General features: G+C 37.6%; 1 protein-coding gene across 1 annotated transcript in view; it reads right to left on the bottom strand.

Annotated features, from left to right (window-relative positions):
- Nucleotides 1-510: 510 nt before the first annotated feature.
- ATAD2B (ATPase family, AAA domain containing 2B) overlaps nucleotides 511-19020 on the bottom strand; it is an 88719-nt gene continuing 70209 nt past the window's right edge. Inside the window, exons 25-29 of the mRNA XM_009885343.1 lie at nucleotides 16323-16460; nucleotides 4965-5660; nucleotides 3205-3332; nucleotides 1919-2047; nucleotides 511-552 (exon numbers count right to left, since the gene is read on the bottom strand). Coding sequence (XP_009883645.1) covers nucleotides 511-552; nucleotides 1919-2047; nucleotides 3205-3332; nucleotides 4965-5660; nucleotides 16323-16460 — 1133 coding nt within the window. The remainder of the gene's footprint in view (nucleotides 553-1918; nucleotides 2048-3204; nucleotides 3333-4964; nucleotides 5661-16322; nucleotides 16461-19020) is intronic.

Below are 19020 nucleotides of genomic sequence, written 5' to 3'. Positions count from 1 at the left end.
TGTACATCCAGTTACTCAAGATTCCTACCACAATGCATCATTGCCTTCTTTAGAACAGATTTTTTTTGTCCGTTACCCCAGAGAAGAGAAAAATTGGAAAAAAAAATTAAAAAAAGTTTGCCTGTTTAAAAATATTCAACTTAGATCTGCTCTTTCCAGTTCTCTTGTATGTGTTGGTCTCCACTTTGCCTGAAGTTTCCCCAAAGATAATGCATGTAGAGTGAACAAGAGCAGAAATGAGAACAGTTTCTGTAGCACCAAAAATCTCCAAGCTGTGGCATTGTATTCTTTATTTATATCAGATACAACTATATGAAGTTCCGTTTGGTTCTTGTAGGCTGGTTGGTTTCAGGTACCTGAGACAATAGCACCAAATTCAACAGAAAGAAAAAGAGAGAGCACTTAAGACCAAGGCTCTGCACATACTTGGTGCAAATGGAAACTGAATGGCTCAGAGGACTGCTCTCCCGTGAGCAGTTTGAGAGGATAAACCCACCCATCTTGACGAGTTCACAGGAATGTTTCAAACACATGAACTGTTCTTTCCATCTCCTGCAAGAGACATCAATTATACATAAATATACAGAGACAGAAATAAAGTTACATCACAAAATCGTGCTTTTTAAAAAGCTGAACAAATAAATTAATAGGAAAATAAACATTTCTGTTTATTAGCTGCTATCTGCTAGCAAAATATGGTAAAAGAGGAGACTAATTAAAGTATTAATGCAGAAAAGTGCCCCACTATGACGGTCCATGAGAAAATCCAAGTGTGTTAGGGTCACTTATATAATCAAAGTACTCACTATCTATTAAGAAAGCATTGCAATGGCACATTACATGAATTCAAGTCTTACTGCACCACTTACGCTATTGGTGACCCACCTGTAAACATATCTGCACAGTTTGGAAAATCAAAGTAAAGATCAGTTTCTACATAATCCTGCTGGATAAATGTCTTTTTAATCTACCTAACATTTGGCACAGACTTTCAACATATTTTTAGGTGACGATGGCAGAGGAATAGCATGAAAATGGTTTGCAAAGTATTTTGCAGGAACTCTACAATATCCCATGTTAGGGCCTTTCCAGGTTTTGTTGTAAAATATTCATGGAGAAAAATATTTAGTGTGCAGTTATCCAGCTGGAAACTAGCAATTGTCCTTTTTTCAGCAGTGCTGGTTATCGCTGAATGAGCAAGCTGATCCAAACCCCTCTACAGGTACAGCAATGACACTGGAGGGAACGCATGTCCAGTTGTGATCAGCCGATGGTGAAATGACCAACTTATTGTTGATGCAGACAGGAGGCCTTTGACCGCAAACACTTTAAGAGGCAAAGGATGACAGCAAAGCAGACAACTGGCTTACACCACGCTGCGTTGGACTTTCCCAAGGGACTGACCCAATACTTCTCGATCTAAAGAGAGTTTGCAAACTTTTAAGGTCTTCTGTGAAAGTCACAATCAGCAAACTGCATGCAGCAGAGGTACATAATTTTTTTTTTTGGCCTAGTTACACAAATGCAAGTAGGGGCAACCGCAGCAATGTTGTCTCAGTCTGCTTATAAAGCAGCCGCTACATCCACTGTTGTTCACACCCCAAATGTGGAAACTGCTTCTACTCCATTTTTACTCTGCTAGCATGTGCTTCTCCATGCTGCTGTACTCTCTCCTCTTTTCCCTCCATTCTTTTAGGTTAAATTCTTAATCCTTTTCTGAGGAAAGTATTATTAGAAACAACCTCTATTTTTTAAGTCATTACTACACTAAACTTTTTTATTTATAGATGCCTTCCCTCAAAGTCTATTTGAAGCTTTTGCCACCTAGTACAACAATAAATTGATAGATTAACTTAGTTCTTGAAAAAACAGTTTCACAAAATTCAGATAAAGAATAAAAGAAACTGTACAACATCACCTCTATAAGTTGTGATTTGTCATAGTCTCTACGATGTCTGTAGATGCACTGACTGAGGAGTGAATACAATCTCTCAAGTTGGTCAACAGTCAGGTTGTCACTTTTCTTAACCACCAAATCAAGCAGTTTCTGTTGGAACAACAAAAGGTAAAATTAAGATGGGTTTTATAATCACTTTTTTGATTTTTTTTCAAGAGAAATCAGAAATACAATCTCCTTCTGAAGCCCTATTCTGGAGGGACACATACAAATAAAATAGACCACACCAGGCTATCAATCGGTAAGGCCACTGCTTCCGTGTAGATCCAAAAGGACTCAGTGTCTCTAGGCACTTCTCTGCTTATACCCACACTTTTTTCCTCGTCTTAGATTTTATATTCAGTATAGCTGGGGCAATGTTTGCTCTGTTTGAATGATACTTCACCCTATTTCATCTTGGTCAATAATTATGACAAAGCTAACCGTAAAAACTGCCTTGATAACTAAAGCAGACATTGTGAAGAACTTGCATTGGCATGAAATTGTAAGTACCAAATGGAAACACATTTGGAATTCCACAAATGTTGAAAAATGGTACAATAAAAGAGGTGGACAACACATGTAAAACTGCTCATAAACAAAAGGTGAAAGTGTGTATTTTACATAGCAGCAGATAGTAAATTTTAACATTTTTTTCCCCTCTCAGAACACTTCTATTGATTCCAAAGAGAGTATCATCTGTACTCCGCAGCAAGTGGGATCTAAATTTCATAGTAGGTGAAGCTAGTTTCTACAACAGGAGACAGCAAATTTTATTGTAACTTTGCTTTAAAAGAGACAAAACTGAAAGAAAATTAACTAGCAGGGGTTCAGTCTATGATGCCAAAACATCAGCACAAATTCCAATTTGTTTCCCAATCCACTAACAGTTCTTTCCACCAAGTATATGTACATGGGAAGGGAAGAGATGATGGTAACTCCTAATTACTAGGCACCCAACGGTTCCTCAGTAACTGGCAGGTCCAATTAACACATAAGAATACCTGCAAAAACTGCAATTAAAATAGCAGACTGCTGTGCCATTACTCGATTTGTAAAGTTAGTAATGATGGGACAGTAAGGATTCAGTAGTTTTATTAACTTTTCATCCAAAAACCACTGATTGACAAATCATCTTCGAAAGTTACTGCAGCCATATTATTTGTTTGCAGTCAAAAATAAAGCAAATGTTACTTCATAGCAGAGGAAGGAAGCATTTTTCATGGACAGTTTCATTAACAGTTTGACTCATTTTTCAGTTCCATTACCTTTAGTCTGTCATGGTCAACAACTACAGAGGGCAAGGGATCCAATGGTTCCTCTGGGACCTGCTCCAAACTTGTGGGCTTTGACTGTTCCATAACGACTTTTCGTGTTTTCTTGCTTTTGAATATACCTGTAATTTAAAAAACAATTATCAGCACTGTCAGTCTCTCAAAGTGAACAGCTTGGTTTCTTTCACTTCAGTTTGATTTTGCTTGTTTGGTTTGTTGGGTATTTTTGAACAAAGCAAGCATGACTGTAGCAGTACGCATCATTCATCAGTTTTACAGAACTCTGAACATTTACAGGTGCACAAAACCACAGTTCAGAAAACACACATGAAACTGGTCATATTTAAAACTGAACTCCAAAGTCCCAACAGAAAACTGAATGTCACTGAAAAGTTCTTCCATTGTATTTCTACTTAGCAGCATCAAATTATACAGCTTCTAAGTGAAGTTCAGATATTAAGCTAATGCTCAAAATCTTTCTGCCTAAGTGAATCAAATCCTCATTTTTCCCTCCAAAGCATCTCATGTCTTCATCACCACGGTAATTCTAGCATCTGTTCTGCTCCTAAAACTTCATGCATTTGTGACACATTTCTGTTTTCTTCCACCTCTGTATTAAAGCTGCTGTCCAACCCTGTTGTGGAGGACAAAATATTTTTATCTCTCATGATTCTCTCCCTACGCTCACATTCACTGTTGTTCTCCTCCTCAACTATTTAAAATGACTTTTTTCTGAGGACCCCCTGTTATTATAACCATCCTTAATGTACATAAAATTCAACTATGAAATTTAGAAGTGTACAGACTCTTAACATAACATCATACTCTTCTGATATTCTTAGGACCTTTCTTCTACTATTCTCCATAGCCTTAGAGAAAATATGTACGTACAAACACAGCCAACATGTATATAGTGATATTCTCCTAATTCAGATCCCTCATTAAAGCTCATTTACTTTGTAAATCTCAGTGCTAACTTTTGAAGTAAAAATTTCATTCTTTTAGATAATTCTGAAACGCTAATTAAAAAGGCAATCATGCATAAGGCTTTTATTTCTCTTCCCTGAGGAAACTATGTCTCTTGTCTTCAAAGGACATGGCCCCTTCTTTTATGCACCACCAGGTTTTCCCTTCTCCTCTTATCTTTTTGCTGCACTGTTACTGTGTTGACTGTAACTCCAAAGCCAGATACCTTCTCCATTAGATAAACAAGAGTTTATCTGGCTTTTGCTATAAGTTAAACTGCTTTAACTTCTGCGATGAGCAAATGTTTTTAAAGAAAAACATTCTGGATTTCTATTGTCTTTCATCCAATGTCAATGATATTCTTACCATAAATCTCTAACAAAATAAGACAAAAGTTATCATATAGATCAAAATATAGATCAGATGATATATGTTTTGTATGTTCTATCTGCGCTGATAATATTTTTTAAATCTTTAATTATTTTTTACATGTTATCTCAGTATTTACAGTATTTCCCATAAAGCCTACAAAAGTGAACAGAATATTGTATCTATGGGGATATACTTACTTGCCTAATATAACATGACAGCAAGTCAAGGGTGGACATCTAGTTTATCTATGCAGAATTAAATGTTAAAGCGTACTAAAAATTTCAAATAAACAGACAGCAGTTCATAAAATATTATTATATAATAATAATTGTAACATAAGATATTACAATTAAAAACAAGACACATATTAACTTGGACACTAAGATAAGGACAGAAACACTGAAATCAAGCTATACCTTCTTTATCTGCTTCAGCATCTTTAGTTTCAATATCTGTGCTCTGTAGTGTTTTTTCATTATTGCTGCAATGTGGTAACTCAGCTTTCACTAGATCAGCTCCTTGACTTTCACCGGAAGCTTCCGATTTCTCCTTTGGCTGATCTTCAGATGAAGATTTCTGCTTGTTACTAGACGCATCCCTGTTGTCACAGGGTGAAATAGCATCAATTGATTCCATTTTACCATTGTGACATGCTGGAACAGGTATACCCTCCGAGCTGTGTACAGACGTCTCTCCATTCACACAGTCCCGTTTTGATGTAGAGTCCTTCCTTAATTCCTTTTCAGCACTCAGAGTGACACTGTCGGTTATTAACAGAGATTCATTTGAGCTCTCTTCTTCTGTGGATGCAAAATTGTTTTCCTTTCCTGATGTCCCATTGTTAAGCCTCTGCTCTGCATCTATATCCATAATATCACAAGAGGATTCATCATTTGTCATAGAGAGATCTCCTGTTTCCTCTCCATTTTCCTCAATGCAGTCAGTGCTGATCTCTAGCTCTCCATTTTCCAGCAATTTACTGTCCTCTCCATGATTTTCATCATCAGCAAACTTTGCATCATCTTCATCTTTCTTTAAATTATTGACTTTCCTCTTCTTAATAATGCCTTTGCCCCACTGCGAGCGCCGTCTTGATTTTCTCCTTATTCGAACTGAATTATAATGAAAAAAAAAGAAACTTTTAGATGCACAGGTTCCCCTCGGTAAAGAGACTAGGATATTAGAATATGATGCAGTGTGTGAGGCAATCAAATGTGTTCACATTTCAAGGAAAAAAGCAAGCTGTCTGTTGATTTCAAGGTGAGCAAATAACAGACACAAAGGACTTTTCGAAGTACAAGGAGTGAACACTCAGTCAGGTACACAATTCCCGCTCTAAACCATGAAAACAAGGAAGACTTGCTAGCCTTTGCTACTTAATGTATTTTATACATATCGATTTCTAGGTAAAAAACTAAAAGAAAAGAGCTGAGCAATGATGTAGAACTCGTACAGCCATTCTCATTTGAGTAATGCAGACCCTAAAGACAGTTATTCTCATTTTCCCTTTTTAGAACCTCAGCGATTTGAAATCGCTGCAAGCTCTACCTGGGATGAGAACCCATAATTTGCCTAAACACGCAGGTACATTCCTAAAACTCGTAAGTATGGGAGAAATCACCTTAAAGTAAAATTGAGTAAAATGAAATCAATCCTCAGTTTCCTTAAATTTCAAGTCTGCCTAAATGACAGTCAGAAAGTCCAGCTAAACTCTCACACAATAGTATTCGAACGTACATTGTGCATGTTGGGTTTTATTGCCGTTTTCAATTAGGACAAAGCAACCACAAAGTGCTGCAGATGTCCTCCCAGGAGTGCTGAGGTTTACACTGAATCAAAACCAGTAAATGCAGGAAGTTTTTCAGCTACCTCATCAAAGTATGCAAACAAAGCCGAGATTTGGTTGAAACATTGCTATTATTATAAAACTGATATTATGTCACAATATTAAAAAAAACCACTAATACCTCCAACCAGCCACTAAAACTTAAGAATGAAGAACAGTATTTCATCACCAGATACTGCAGAACATGTCCTCCTAATATTTAACAGTATTTGTGCTGACAAAAGCATAATTTAAGTACTTCTTGTTTTCACACACATTTAGTCAATAGAATTCAGTTTACATTAAAGTTTACCCATCCCAGACTCTCACTTCTTGTTTTAAGGCAGTACCATCACCACCTGAGCTATGCAGACCTGTAAACAACAAGCGATCAATGCTTCAAATATCCTGACTCTTTTTGTCCATATACTTCTAAGAATCAACTTTTTTCTCCTGTCAGATAAAAGCCCTCCTGCTTTCAACCCCTTCCAGCCCAGCAACTGATGCTCTGATCCTGACTTTCATAAACCCAACCAAATCTCTCCTTTGAATTTATTTAACACAAAACTCCCCGCATCATTTTCATAACCTCAGTGAGATTCTTAGTCCCCTACCTAATGTATCTTTGTGCCCATTCACCAGTTTGCACCTTCTTGATCATATTGGAAGTAGACTTCTAGTCCTCCCATTTAAACTGCCCCTTCAAAACAACGCCTTTTTGTTCTCAACTAGGCTGCATTGCTCCCTCTGTGCAAAGGAATGTCTTTTGGGATAGGAGAAGAACATTTTTGTTCCAGATCCTTAGCACCCATAACATCATTACACAAATTTCTCTTTTACACAGCCAGCCAAGCCTCTAGGAAGAGTGAAAAGCTGAGCAAGGAACACAACGTTGAAAACCAAAAAACACTACCAGTCTGTCTTTCTGTCCTGCCCACTTCCCCCAGTAAAGCTAAGGGAGTGGTACAAGTAGGAGGAGTGTTTAATGGAGCAAGGAACCACGTGATCAAATGTAGAAGTTGGCACCAGATTTCATCATCTAGATTGATTATATTTACTGGAAAGAAAAAAAGCACTACTGCGAGAGCAACGCAGACCTGAGAAGCTGTCACGTGAGGCAGGAAAAAGTAAAATTTATCTCTGAATCCTCCAAGACAGTTGAATATGATTCAAAAAGGAAGAAGGAGCTACCAGAGGGCAAAACTGATGCGAAACTAAAGGGCTAATGGGCAGGAACTAACGGGTTAATGGATTGGTGTTAAAAAATAAGCTTAACCTGGAGCCAGCTCTCCTCTACAGTAATGTTGATATTTTATAAGACTGTATACTAGCAAGAATTCCACACCTTTTATTTTATAGTCAGTATGATTCATTACACATTAAAGTTTTCAGGAAGTAACCAAATGGGATAGCCATTTACAGAAGAAAAACTTCTGAGTTAATGTTGTTAAAAAAAAAAAAAATAACGCAGTATATACAATTGCAAGTTAATGCATTAACACCTTCTCAATTATTCTTTTTAAAACTACTCATCTGAAATCTACCCATTGATACCCAGACTTTTGGCAGCATTTGTGCCAGAGGCAGTAGAAATACTATTGTCAGAGGAATCCTGCTTTATAGAACTGAGTTTCTATAACTCAAACTATTATAATACCAATTATTCACACATGAATACATTCACTTGCCTTCTCAATTGCTGAACTCTTCTCTCTCTATAATCTTCACATAACCTCTACAGATTTGCCAAGGGGATCCTCTCTTCAGGTCTAGCTTCCTTCTGCTTTGCTTTTTTGTAAATTGTTATTCAGAATTCTTAATGACAATAAATACCTGTTCGACCATGAGTCACGCATAACATTTCACTTATGTTCACATGAAGTTGGTATCAAAAACAACCGTTCCCCACTCTTTTTCATCCCCAACACCACAGTATATGCAAACAGCATTTTTAAAAAGTGCAATGTAATATAATGTAATTAATCACTCGATAAAAATTTACCCTACATTTCATTAAGCCGTACGTGGGGTTTCTCAATTCTTATATGCCTATGTTAAGACACTTTAAGAGTCTGCTGAAAGATCCCTAACCTTAAGGCAGACAGCATTTTCCCCAGAGGCGGCCTCCCATGATTAAAAACGAAATTCTGTACTTATTTCAGAAGGACTAGTCCTCTAGGCACAAGTTCAGTAAAAAGAAACCTGTAGTGGACTTTCAGAAATTCTCACCCACTGGCAGTTTCTGCCTTAAGATTCTCAAATCTGATTGATACACAAGTAATGACATCTTCTGGTGGAATACGCACCCTTATCTAGCTGTGCACACCAACCCTGTCCAGAGCAGGGTACAGTTCTTGGATATTAAAGAACAGTGATGGTCAAAAAACCAAAACCAATAAAACTAAAAAATCTAAATCCTCCCCACGTTCCTGAAGTATTTCTGCAAGATCTAGAGGTAACTGTCACCTTTCTGTTTAGTATGGTCTCAGGAAAACAGATCTCAAAAACATGAGTGAATGGTACAGGAGCTTCAAAGTTGAGGTATACGCTGCTGCTGTCCCACAAATCCAGCAGCACAGTGACAGACCTGCAGGCTATACGGAAATAAAGTTAACAGTTGGAAAAGGAAGCAGATATAACTAGAAGATTCAAAGATTGTAAGACATTAACAAGCAAGTCTGCTTGCCTTAATGTGGAGGAACTCTCATGAGAAGATGCAGCAGTCAAAGTAGGTATGTTTCTCTTGAAATTTCTGTAGTTTGACTACTACAGTATATTGAGTGCAGCACAGTATTAGTGGAGGCTAACAAGTTCACTTTATGCTGCAGAAAAGACAACCCTTATATGCCTCTGCACTGCTAAAGAAGTCCATCAGAGAATGTGAATCCTCTTGTCATTAAATGATAAAACTCACATCCATCAAACAGTACTCTGTTGTTACCTTTATTTCACAAAGAATTCCTGGGGATTAAAATCCAATGGAGATTCTCATGGCAAGTAAGATCACCATGGATCTCGATTTTGTGTCTGCAGTATCATCAAGAACCACTTGAAGCAATGCACGTGTTTCAAGTTTTTCTTCCATGATCAAAACCCTAAACTTCTTTCTGATGTCTTGTGTGTAAAGTAACTCAAAGCCTTGAGAACGCACTTACTACCAGCAATTTACACCCTCTTATGCAGCATCCAGGATATCTATATATCTGCCACAGTAATTTAGCTGCTTCCAGTAGCTCCACATTCCTTACCAAGGGGCACTGAATAGTCCACTTGAAAGTCTCTGGGGTTTTTAGTCACAAAGTCCCAAACTGCAGTCAGAGATAAGCAGCAAGAAAGAACAGAGCACAGTTCCACAATGGCTTAAAAAGCAAAATGAGGTGCCAGCTTCCACTAACAGACAAAGCCATTTCTCCCTCCAAAGCCAGCTATAGCATTTCCACTACCTCATTTGTGCCGGCACTACTGTTCCTGCAGTAAAACAGATAAGGGAAGTAAATCCATCTGAAACGTTGTATTTTTTTTTTCTGGGTTAGTTTTCAACATCTTCAGTTCCCCAACTGAGCTTTCCAACTCATGAATGATGGTGCTGGCACAGGGGAGATGGTGGAAATAAGCACCCAGTGAAAAAGCAAGACAGCACCTTTAGTAGTAACCTGCAGTTCGACCAGCCTGAATTTACTGTAGGACTAAACCCTCAGAGACATGTCATTTTCTTCACCTAGATGGAAAGCACTCAAGGCACAGACCTGAAAAATACATTTAAAAAACTGCATGCAACAACCTAACATAATAGTGTGGCCAGCAGGAGTAGGGCAGTGATTGTCCCCCTGTACTCGGCACTGGTGAGGCCCACCTTGAGTACTGTGTTCAGTTTTGGGCCCCTCACTACAAGAAAGACATTGAGGTGTTGGAGCGTGTCCAGAGAAGGGCAACGAACCTGATGAGGGGTCTGGAGCACAAGTCTTATGAGGAGCCGCTGAGGGAACTGGGGTTGTTTAGCCTGGAGAAGAGAAGGCTGAGGGGAGACCTTATCACTCTCTACAACTACCTGAAAGGAGGGGGTAGTGAGGAGGGGTCAGCCTCTTTTCCCAAGTAACAAGCAATAGGACAAGAGGAAATGGCCTCAAGTTACGCCAGGGGAGGTTTAGATTGGATATTAGGAAAAGTTTCTTCACAGAAAGGGTTGTCAAGCATTGGAACAGGCTGTCCAGGGAAGGGGTGGAGTCGCCATCCCTGGAGGTATTTAAAAGACAGGTAGTCGTAGTGCTCATGGACGTGGTTTAGTGGTGGTTTTAGCAGTGTTAGGTTGATGGATGGAACTTAAAGGTCCCTTCCAACCTAGGCAATCCTATGATTCTATATTTATGACCATCAGCAGCATATATAACAGCTTATGTTACATACGCAAATATTTGAAGAACCTGGGCACTTCTACTCAACAAGGAGTTGTCAAGTTCCGTAAGAGGAGATGAAGCATGTTTCCAAAAAAAAAAAAATAATAATCTTGGCTGCAGTACCCCCTAGTCAACTGCTTTCCTCAGCCATCCCCTATAATGGTCTCAACTCAAGCTCTTCCCAGTGTTTGTCCCAAAACTCTCCCAGTATCTTCTGTTCCTCCCCATCCCAGCCGAACAGGACACATCTGTGGCGTGCATGCCTGCTTGGCCAATACAATGTTTTTTTTTTAACTGATCAGCTAACAAGGCCAGGCAGAATAGGTAACTACCATTTTCGATCTACAGCCTTTTCTTCTTCAGTGGATGTGTAGATTTATGATTTATCCCACTACTAATTTTCACAAACCCTGCAGGAATCTAATCTTTCAGCCCTCAACTCCTGTCAAATCTGTCTGAACCTGGCTAAATGATTCAGAAGTTACTAGGGGAGCAGAGATGGACAGAGAGCACAGGTATTATTTTCTTGGGAAACTAAGCTAAAATTATAATTTAGATGAAACCAGAGTAATTATGTTAGTAAAGTACATGACAAGACAGTCATATAAGAAAATTAAAGAGAAAAATGAAGTCAAAAGAGAAGAGACAATCAGATTAACATCACCTGTGGAGATCATTTTTAGACTTTCCACCTCTACAGATCTGCTCACTTTCGCTCTGCTGAGTAGCTTTGTACAATAGCAACTATTACAGCTATTTACATTTTTGGTACATTCATCTGGCTCTTAAGGACTCCTGAATGACACCTTCCCTGCTGCAAGAGCGCCATGAACAAACGCAAGGTTCTCCTGCAACTTCACAAGCAGAGAAGAGGCTCCCACTCCAATTAAAATTACATTCAATAGAGTTTACAGCATTCATTTATATCACATATCTGAAAGGCTCATGGCTGCTGGGTGGCTTCTGTGTCAAGGAGGCAAAATTAAAAAAGAACAAAGAAAACTGAAGTTAAGAAATGAGGAATAAGCATGAGAAAATCAACAGCTTCTGCAGACAGAAACTTTACACCAAGTCTTTAACAATTTAAAGCAAATGTTGCCAGTTTTCAAAAGGAAGGAAGGAGTAAGATATATCTATAAGGTCTGAAAGCTGTTTTTTATTACATCACTTGTGCGTACCACTGAGGAAAAAAATTTATTTGAGAAGAACTCATTAAAAAAAACTTTTCTAAAAAGTCTCTCTTTTTACCATGTTTATAATAAAGGTGGTGATAATGCTTTTACGAAAACCTTCTTAAGACAGGCTGAACAATCTTGCATTACTCAGTCACAAAGGAGATGAATAACAAGAGAATACAAAAAAGTCACTGATCAGGTAAATTGTAGGACCCTCTTTGTCCTCTGTCAGAAAAAAAAAAAAAAAGATATTTGATTAATTAAACAGGCAGATATTTAATAGTGATGAAATAAAATTTCTTTACCACTAGATATCAGAGAGTACAAAAGTTTGATGGGATCCCAAAACCAGGCAGTTAGGATTTATTAGAACACCCAAAATTTCACTAAATGGCATTTTAAATTAGAAGAATTAGAAAGCCTATGAGGTTTTAAAAGAACTGTTAACCAACTCAGAATCAGCTAAGATGGTACTTCCTTCAAAATCAGGCACGAAAAAACCAATTTTTATTTCACAAATGTTTGTAACTTCCTTTTAAAGCATCTGGTTGAAGCCAGAGCCAGATACAGGAGATCAAACTACTCTCATTCAGAATGCTAACCCCTACAGTACCCGGAACAAAATGGTAAAGAAATAAAAAGAGACACTTGTCTCAGCTCTGATGTCCTCAAATGACAAAGGTGTCCTCAAATTCCAGAAAATAATTTTTAACTGTGTTTGTCAAGTTACAGTACTTGCCTCTCTCTCACATGAGAATTAATCCAAGTCAAATCCCTTTTCTGGAGACGAGGAGGAGAAAAGAAAACAGCTGCAAGTGTAGGATTTGTGACAAAACATCAGCAGCTACTCAGATTTTAATGTTAGCATCTGGATGACTGTTAATATGTCAGCATCCAAATTCTGAATCCAAATGCAGAACTAGTCCAAAAGGCAGAAAAGAGTTAAAATATTAAAAAACATATGGCATCTGGTCTGCTATGTCCTTTGATAAGGCATTACTGCAGCCATACGAATGCCTGAAGTACAGCGATCACGGACAGCACTGTAGCAGAGAGGTCAAAGAAAAGAGACTAAAGAGATGAAAATCAGACAAAGACAGAGAATAAAACGGTTTCTGAGAAAGATTAGAAACAAAAGACCTTTTCTTTCAAAAAATCTTTTTTAAAAATATTCCTGCCAAAACAAAACCTCCTTTCCATTATAAAGCAGAAACACATAGCTCCGTATGATAGCAAAGAGCACCACTTAGCAAAAAACAAAACAAAACAAAACAAAACCACATTAAAAAAAAACCCTACAAAAAAGTGCACAAAATATTATTTATTTTGGAACTAGATTTTCTGCAACAGTTTTTTATATCCTTGCTTGATCTCCCTACAGTTTCTTCTATAGAGACCACTAACCACTTCAATTATTGGGAAAAGTTAGCAGTGTGTTTACTTCATATTTCATAAAATGACTTTTTTAATAAAATGTACATTTTCAATAGTTCACATAACACAAAATATTTTAATTTTGTTACTTGCTCCAAATGCCATTTTCACAGCTATCATATTTATCACATGGCATAAAAGACATCTCCTCTATGAAAAAACCATAAAATCTGCAGTCTATCACTACAATATATTATTGTTAAATACTGCAAAAAAGGTAAGAATGTAATACCAAATCTTCCCCATACAGTTTATTTATATGTAACACTAAAGGAAGCAACTGCAAGACAGTAAAATCATATGCAACATACTCCATCTACTGGCAAAATAGAGCAGTAGGACTAAGTTTTACTATACAGCATCCCAATAATTAAATAGATGCTAATGTTTTATGTGCTAACGTGTACCTAAACCACTTAGCAATGATTAATTTATGAGACACACCAAATTGCACATTGCCTGTAGTTTCTTTTTCCACACATGTACATACAAAGGTGAAACGAGTCCCTTCTCATTGGTGCCCAATAACAAGAGGCAATGGGGCAGAGATTGAAATACGAGACATTCGATTCAAAATTAAGAAAAAGAAATTATTGTGAGAGTGGCCAAGCACTAGAAGAGGTTTCCCAGGCATGTTGCGGAGCCTCCATTTTTGGAATTCTTATTCTATATTGTAGTAGCCCTGAACAGTAAACAGGGCTTTAAACTAGGGAAGGCCACTGCACTGTCTGTAGTCCACTCTGTTCTCAAGTGTTTCATCTGAATTGACCTTTTTGCAGCTATTTTCTAAAATACTGCAAACAAAGCTTCTAAAAAATTAATTTAATAGGGAAAATAATGTTATGATTGGTGATTTTTTCCATAGATTTACCTAAGGAAAAAAATACTTCAAGTTCAAATAGTAGAAAAAAATGGAAGATTTTTCAGAATTATTAATTGCAAAGTACAGTTTTTATCACGTGTAATAAAAATAAATGAATCATTGTCCTTGTTACTGTTTGTGTAATACAATTTAGTCTTCAAAAAAAACACCTTAGTTCTTGACCATAAAAAAACTTCCACTCTACCTCTAAACTCATCTCTGTTCAGAAATCCCTTCTCTAAACTTGTTTTGTCCATTTATACAATCAAAATCCATCATATAATTTACTGCTATATGAGCTCCCTACAATCTGCTCTGTCCTGCTCTCACTTTACCCCAAGTCTTTTCTCCGAACACCCTTCTAAGACTCTAAGAACTCTTCCTAGTTCAAATCTCTACTGACCTTACCACATCAATCTTTAAGTGTGCCCTGTACTACTTGAATCCCCTCTGCAGACTTCTGATTGCTCATCAATGCCCAGTTCTCTCTCTTGATTACTAGATGCATCACGTCCATCCTGGCAGATTTTCGTCTGATCATAGCCCCAAACACTACTAAGTCTCAAATTTTCACCAAAACGCTACTAGCAGGAACGGAGCCTTAACATTAGCTCCATTTTTGTTTACACAGAGGAACACTGGCAGTTTCCTTCAGTCAATGGCTCTACTCTTCAAATGACTGCCACTGCACCCACAACACTAGGCAGAGAAGACAGCAGAGGTACCAAAGCTTCTTTTTATACAAATCACCAGTAATGGCTATCTCCCCAAGAGGCGTCCCACTTGGAGGTCTATAAACCCAACCGCCTGCTGCACGGCACACAGAGCCAGGAAAGTGCTCTGTAGATGACCCAGAGTGAGATTCTCCATCTTGGATTTCATAGGAAACTAAAAAAAAAAAAAAAAAACAACCAAAACATGACAATCCCTTCCCTCCTCTCTGTTTTTTGCACAAGCTGCCAAATGAATAAAGAACAGCTTGGATCCACATCATCCATTTATTATAAAACAATTTATTCAAGCCATAACTCTGTTCGATTGACTTTAATTTCTTTAACGGAAGAAATTACAGCTTCAGGAAAACCATACAGCTCTAATTTTAACTATTTGACATCAACACTATCATTCATATATAAGCAACGTTCATCTCTGGTCAGTTATCACTGTGCCTAGAAAACTCTTTCTCATCAAGGAAAAGTACCATAAAGGAGAGCACAAAGACCAGTAAAAATTTGTCAGCTCCAATTTATCAGTTTGCCTATTAAGCAATAATTGATAATGTTACTAATAATATATTAATAATGGATTTCACATCTTCAGCAGTTTTGGAAAGTCATGCAGAACTATTGGTATATCCCTCATACTTACTTTCTCTTAGTCTTTATTTTGTTTATAACCAAGATATCTGTTGTGTGTTTACCTGTTCTAATCAACTTACCTCTTGAAAATAATTAGCAGTGCCTCGGATTACCTACACCCCAGTTAAAAAGTCACTCCTCACAATTCTAGAGATTTCGATCAATTAATTGGACTAATCCAGTAGGCTGCAGCGAGAGTATCTTAACATCTTCCAATAATGGGTACTGACTATTGAAAACCAGGTGCTGTATAGGAAAATACAGTTAAATTTCTAATCTCTTTTCTAACTTTTAGCATGATACTGTACATATTGAAGATAGGAAGCAACTATAGTGCATGTGGGAGAGTATGAAGCAGCGTGTAGGTATGTACCTGTGAATACACACACACACACAAAGAGTACACAAATCTTAACACTCAAACAGATAAAAGTGATCTCCACATTGGATCAGAGTTGCCTTATACTGAGAATAGTCTTTTGTGAATAAAATGTAATATTCCCATTATATTAGAAAAACAGTTATTCTTTATCACAAAAACAGAAATTCTGCTTTTTTACAACTTCTTGGGCAGAGACTTCATGCAGTCAGAAAAAGAGTATTTCCTAAAGTTCTACGTTTCATGCCTAAAATTACTTCTGAAAATAATCAGTAAACAGTAGTAGACACGCATTTGAAATGTTTGCCAATGGAAGTACCTCTAGTTTTGCACAACTAGGTACTCACATGCACATTTATTCGCTGAGTTGGGCCACACCGCCATTGTGGGTTTTTGTTTGTTCCGAAATGCATCTTCAACTCTAGCTTCTGTTTTCCGTACAGTAGAACCATGCGGATTTATTTGTTCTGCTGTTACCGATAAGCCTGCATACAGAAGATAACCATACCTATTTAAATAAACCAAGCTGCATAAAACTACTGAATTTAAAAAGAAACTTGGAATATCATGCTGCAATGAGAACACATCAATTAATATTTAGCTGGACATTCAAAACAAAGATTAGAATCAAGCATATTTGTTTTCTACTGCCAAAATAACTTAGGTTGCATGGTTTCAAAACTGTCAGTTCTGATGGCGTAGAAAAATATGACTGTCTCTCACACTTGGTTCCCCAAAGATTGCACTCTTCTATCCATATTTGCTCTATAAAGAAAATTCTTATTGACAGTTTCAATTTTTCCTAATTTTAAACAGATGATTTAAAATAAGTGGCAATTCATAATGGCATTGTGTGCCATATCAAAAAGAGTATCTGAATAAAAACCTTGTATCGTCACCATGAGCTATGTTATGTAAAACGTATCCATTTCAGAGTCAATATGAGCTCTTAGATTAAGAAAACACGATTCTGTTTTTAACAAAGAGTCTATTTGCTTTCTGTAATATAAGTTCATCTCATAGCTTCTAGTATTTCATCGGGGTTTTTTTAATTAAATTCCAGAAATGCAAACTTTCATATTGGTTATGCACATTTTGAAGACATAAATGAATCTCTGGAGCTTCATATTTGTGAACTAGAATTTCCAATCCATCCACTAAAACAGTCTTCAAAATGTCATACCATGCTTCCGATACTAACCAGAGCCAACTGATCAAGAGAAGACAAGCAGCTCTAAACCTGATGGATGCAGAAATTACAAGATGCACATAGGAAGTCTCACCTAACAGTTAATAGTTACAGCATAAGTTTCTAGGTACCATTACAGATATTTTAAACCGCATATCAAACGTATTTCATTATTCAAAACATCCACCACTTCTACCTTGTTATCTGCTGGTTTCAAAAAGAAGCTGTAAATTCCAATAATCTAGATTTTTTTGTTTTGTTTTGTTGGGTTTTTTTAATTTACCAACTTGGAACTTGTTATCCTTAGATTTACAGTCTTTCAAGAACAGCACCTCATTTCAGTAATACAAGAACAAGAAATTCTAGTTTAAATTCTAGATACTAATTTTATTATACAGTTTATTATTCTGTTACACTGCAGTACTTTTGAGGTTGGTCACCAGTCTCAGTACTAAATAAACATGGCAGATCTGTCAAAAAAAACCCAGAAAAAATTTTAGAAAAAGAAAGCGATGTAGAAAATACCTTCCATTTTAAAACTATGTAAGATTGCTAAATAGCTTGCCAAGAGAAATTTGAAGGAAATGGATACCGAGCTTTAACCCTTTAACCCTCATCTTCAGTACCCTGGAAATAAATTAAGAGCTGATACATGGCACAATTCAGAAAATCAATGGCTTTTCAACTGGGTAAAGATTAAAAAGCCTACAGTATGTGCTGTTTGTCTACCAGACTCCTCTGTGATTCCAGACAGAAACACTTGATATTTCCAGAGAATCCATTAGAAGCCTCATGCTTGCTCAACTCCATCCAAATCTCATGTTGAATGTTGAAGTCTTTCCAAATGTACCCAAGAAAACGTTGACCAAGATCTATCCAAGTATAGGGGACATGTTCTTTATGTCAGAAGACAAATTTCCCTTCTGATGGCCACAGCCACCCACTTTGACTCAATATGTGACTGCAACACTACCTTGACCTCTTCTGAGAAGGTATGAATACAAGTTTTATAGTCAGTCCAAGAACCACTAGTAGATTTGCATGATAAACCTGGACTTTTTTTTCCCCTATAGTCCACTGTTTGCATTATTGCGCTTCTTTCACAGGAGTGCTGTTGGCAAGCTTAAGAATTTTAACTCTGATAAGGCCTGAAGGTAGGATCCTGTATCAAGCTGAGTCCAGACACATATGCAAAGAAACATGGACACCAACTGGGGTTTTCTTCCCGATCAGACTTTGTATGTCCTAGTCTGGCACTTCTAAAGGACAATGAAAAGAGAAGCTTAGGGTATACTGAGCTGAACAAAAGCCTGCTGTGCATCATACAGTGAATCACAGAATGATAGGGGTTGGAAGGGACCTCTAGATATCATCTAGCCCAACCCCCCTAACCAAAGCAGGGGCACCTACAGCAGTTGCACAGGACGGCATCCAGACAGGTTTGGAATGTCTCCAGAGTGGGAGACTCCACCACCTGTCTGGGCAGCCTGTGCCAGTGCTCTGCCACCCTCAAAGTAAAGAAGTTCCTCCTCATGTTTAGATGGAACTTCCTATGTTCAAGTTTGTGCCCATTACCTCTTGTCCTATCACTGGGCACCACTGAAAAAAGAGTAGTCCCATCCTCCTAGCACCCTCCCTTTAAGTATTTATAAGCATTGATAAGATCCCCTCTCAGTCTTCTAGAGGGGGAGGATGACCTTCTAGAGGGGGAGGATGATTGGAGCATCTCCCGTATGAGGAAAGGCTGAGAGAGCTGGGACTCTTTAGCCTGGAGAAGTGAAGGCTGAGGGAGACCTCATTATTGCTTACAAATATCTAAAGGGTGGGTTGAAGGAGGATGGAGCCACACTCTTCTC

This window comes from Charadrius vociferus, unplaced genomic scaffold, assembly GCF_000708025.1.
Source record: "Charadrius vociferus isolate BGI_N301 unplaced genomic scaffold, ASM70802v2 scaffold173, whole genome shotgun sequence".
Taxonomy (NCBI): domain Eukaryota; kingdom Metazoa; phylum Chordata; class Aves; order Charadriiformes; family Charadriidae; genus Charadrius; species Charadrius vociferus.
The sequence above is the reverse complement of the archived record's forward strand: the minus strand, read 5'-3'. Positions and strand labels throughout refer to the sequence as shown.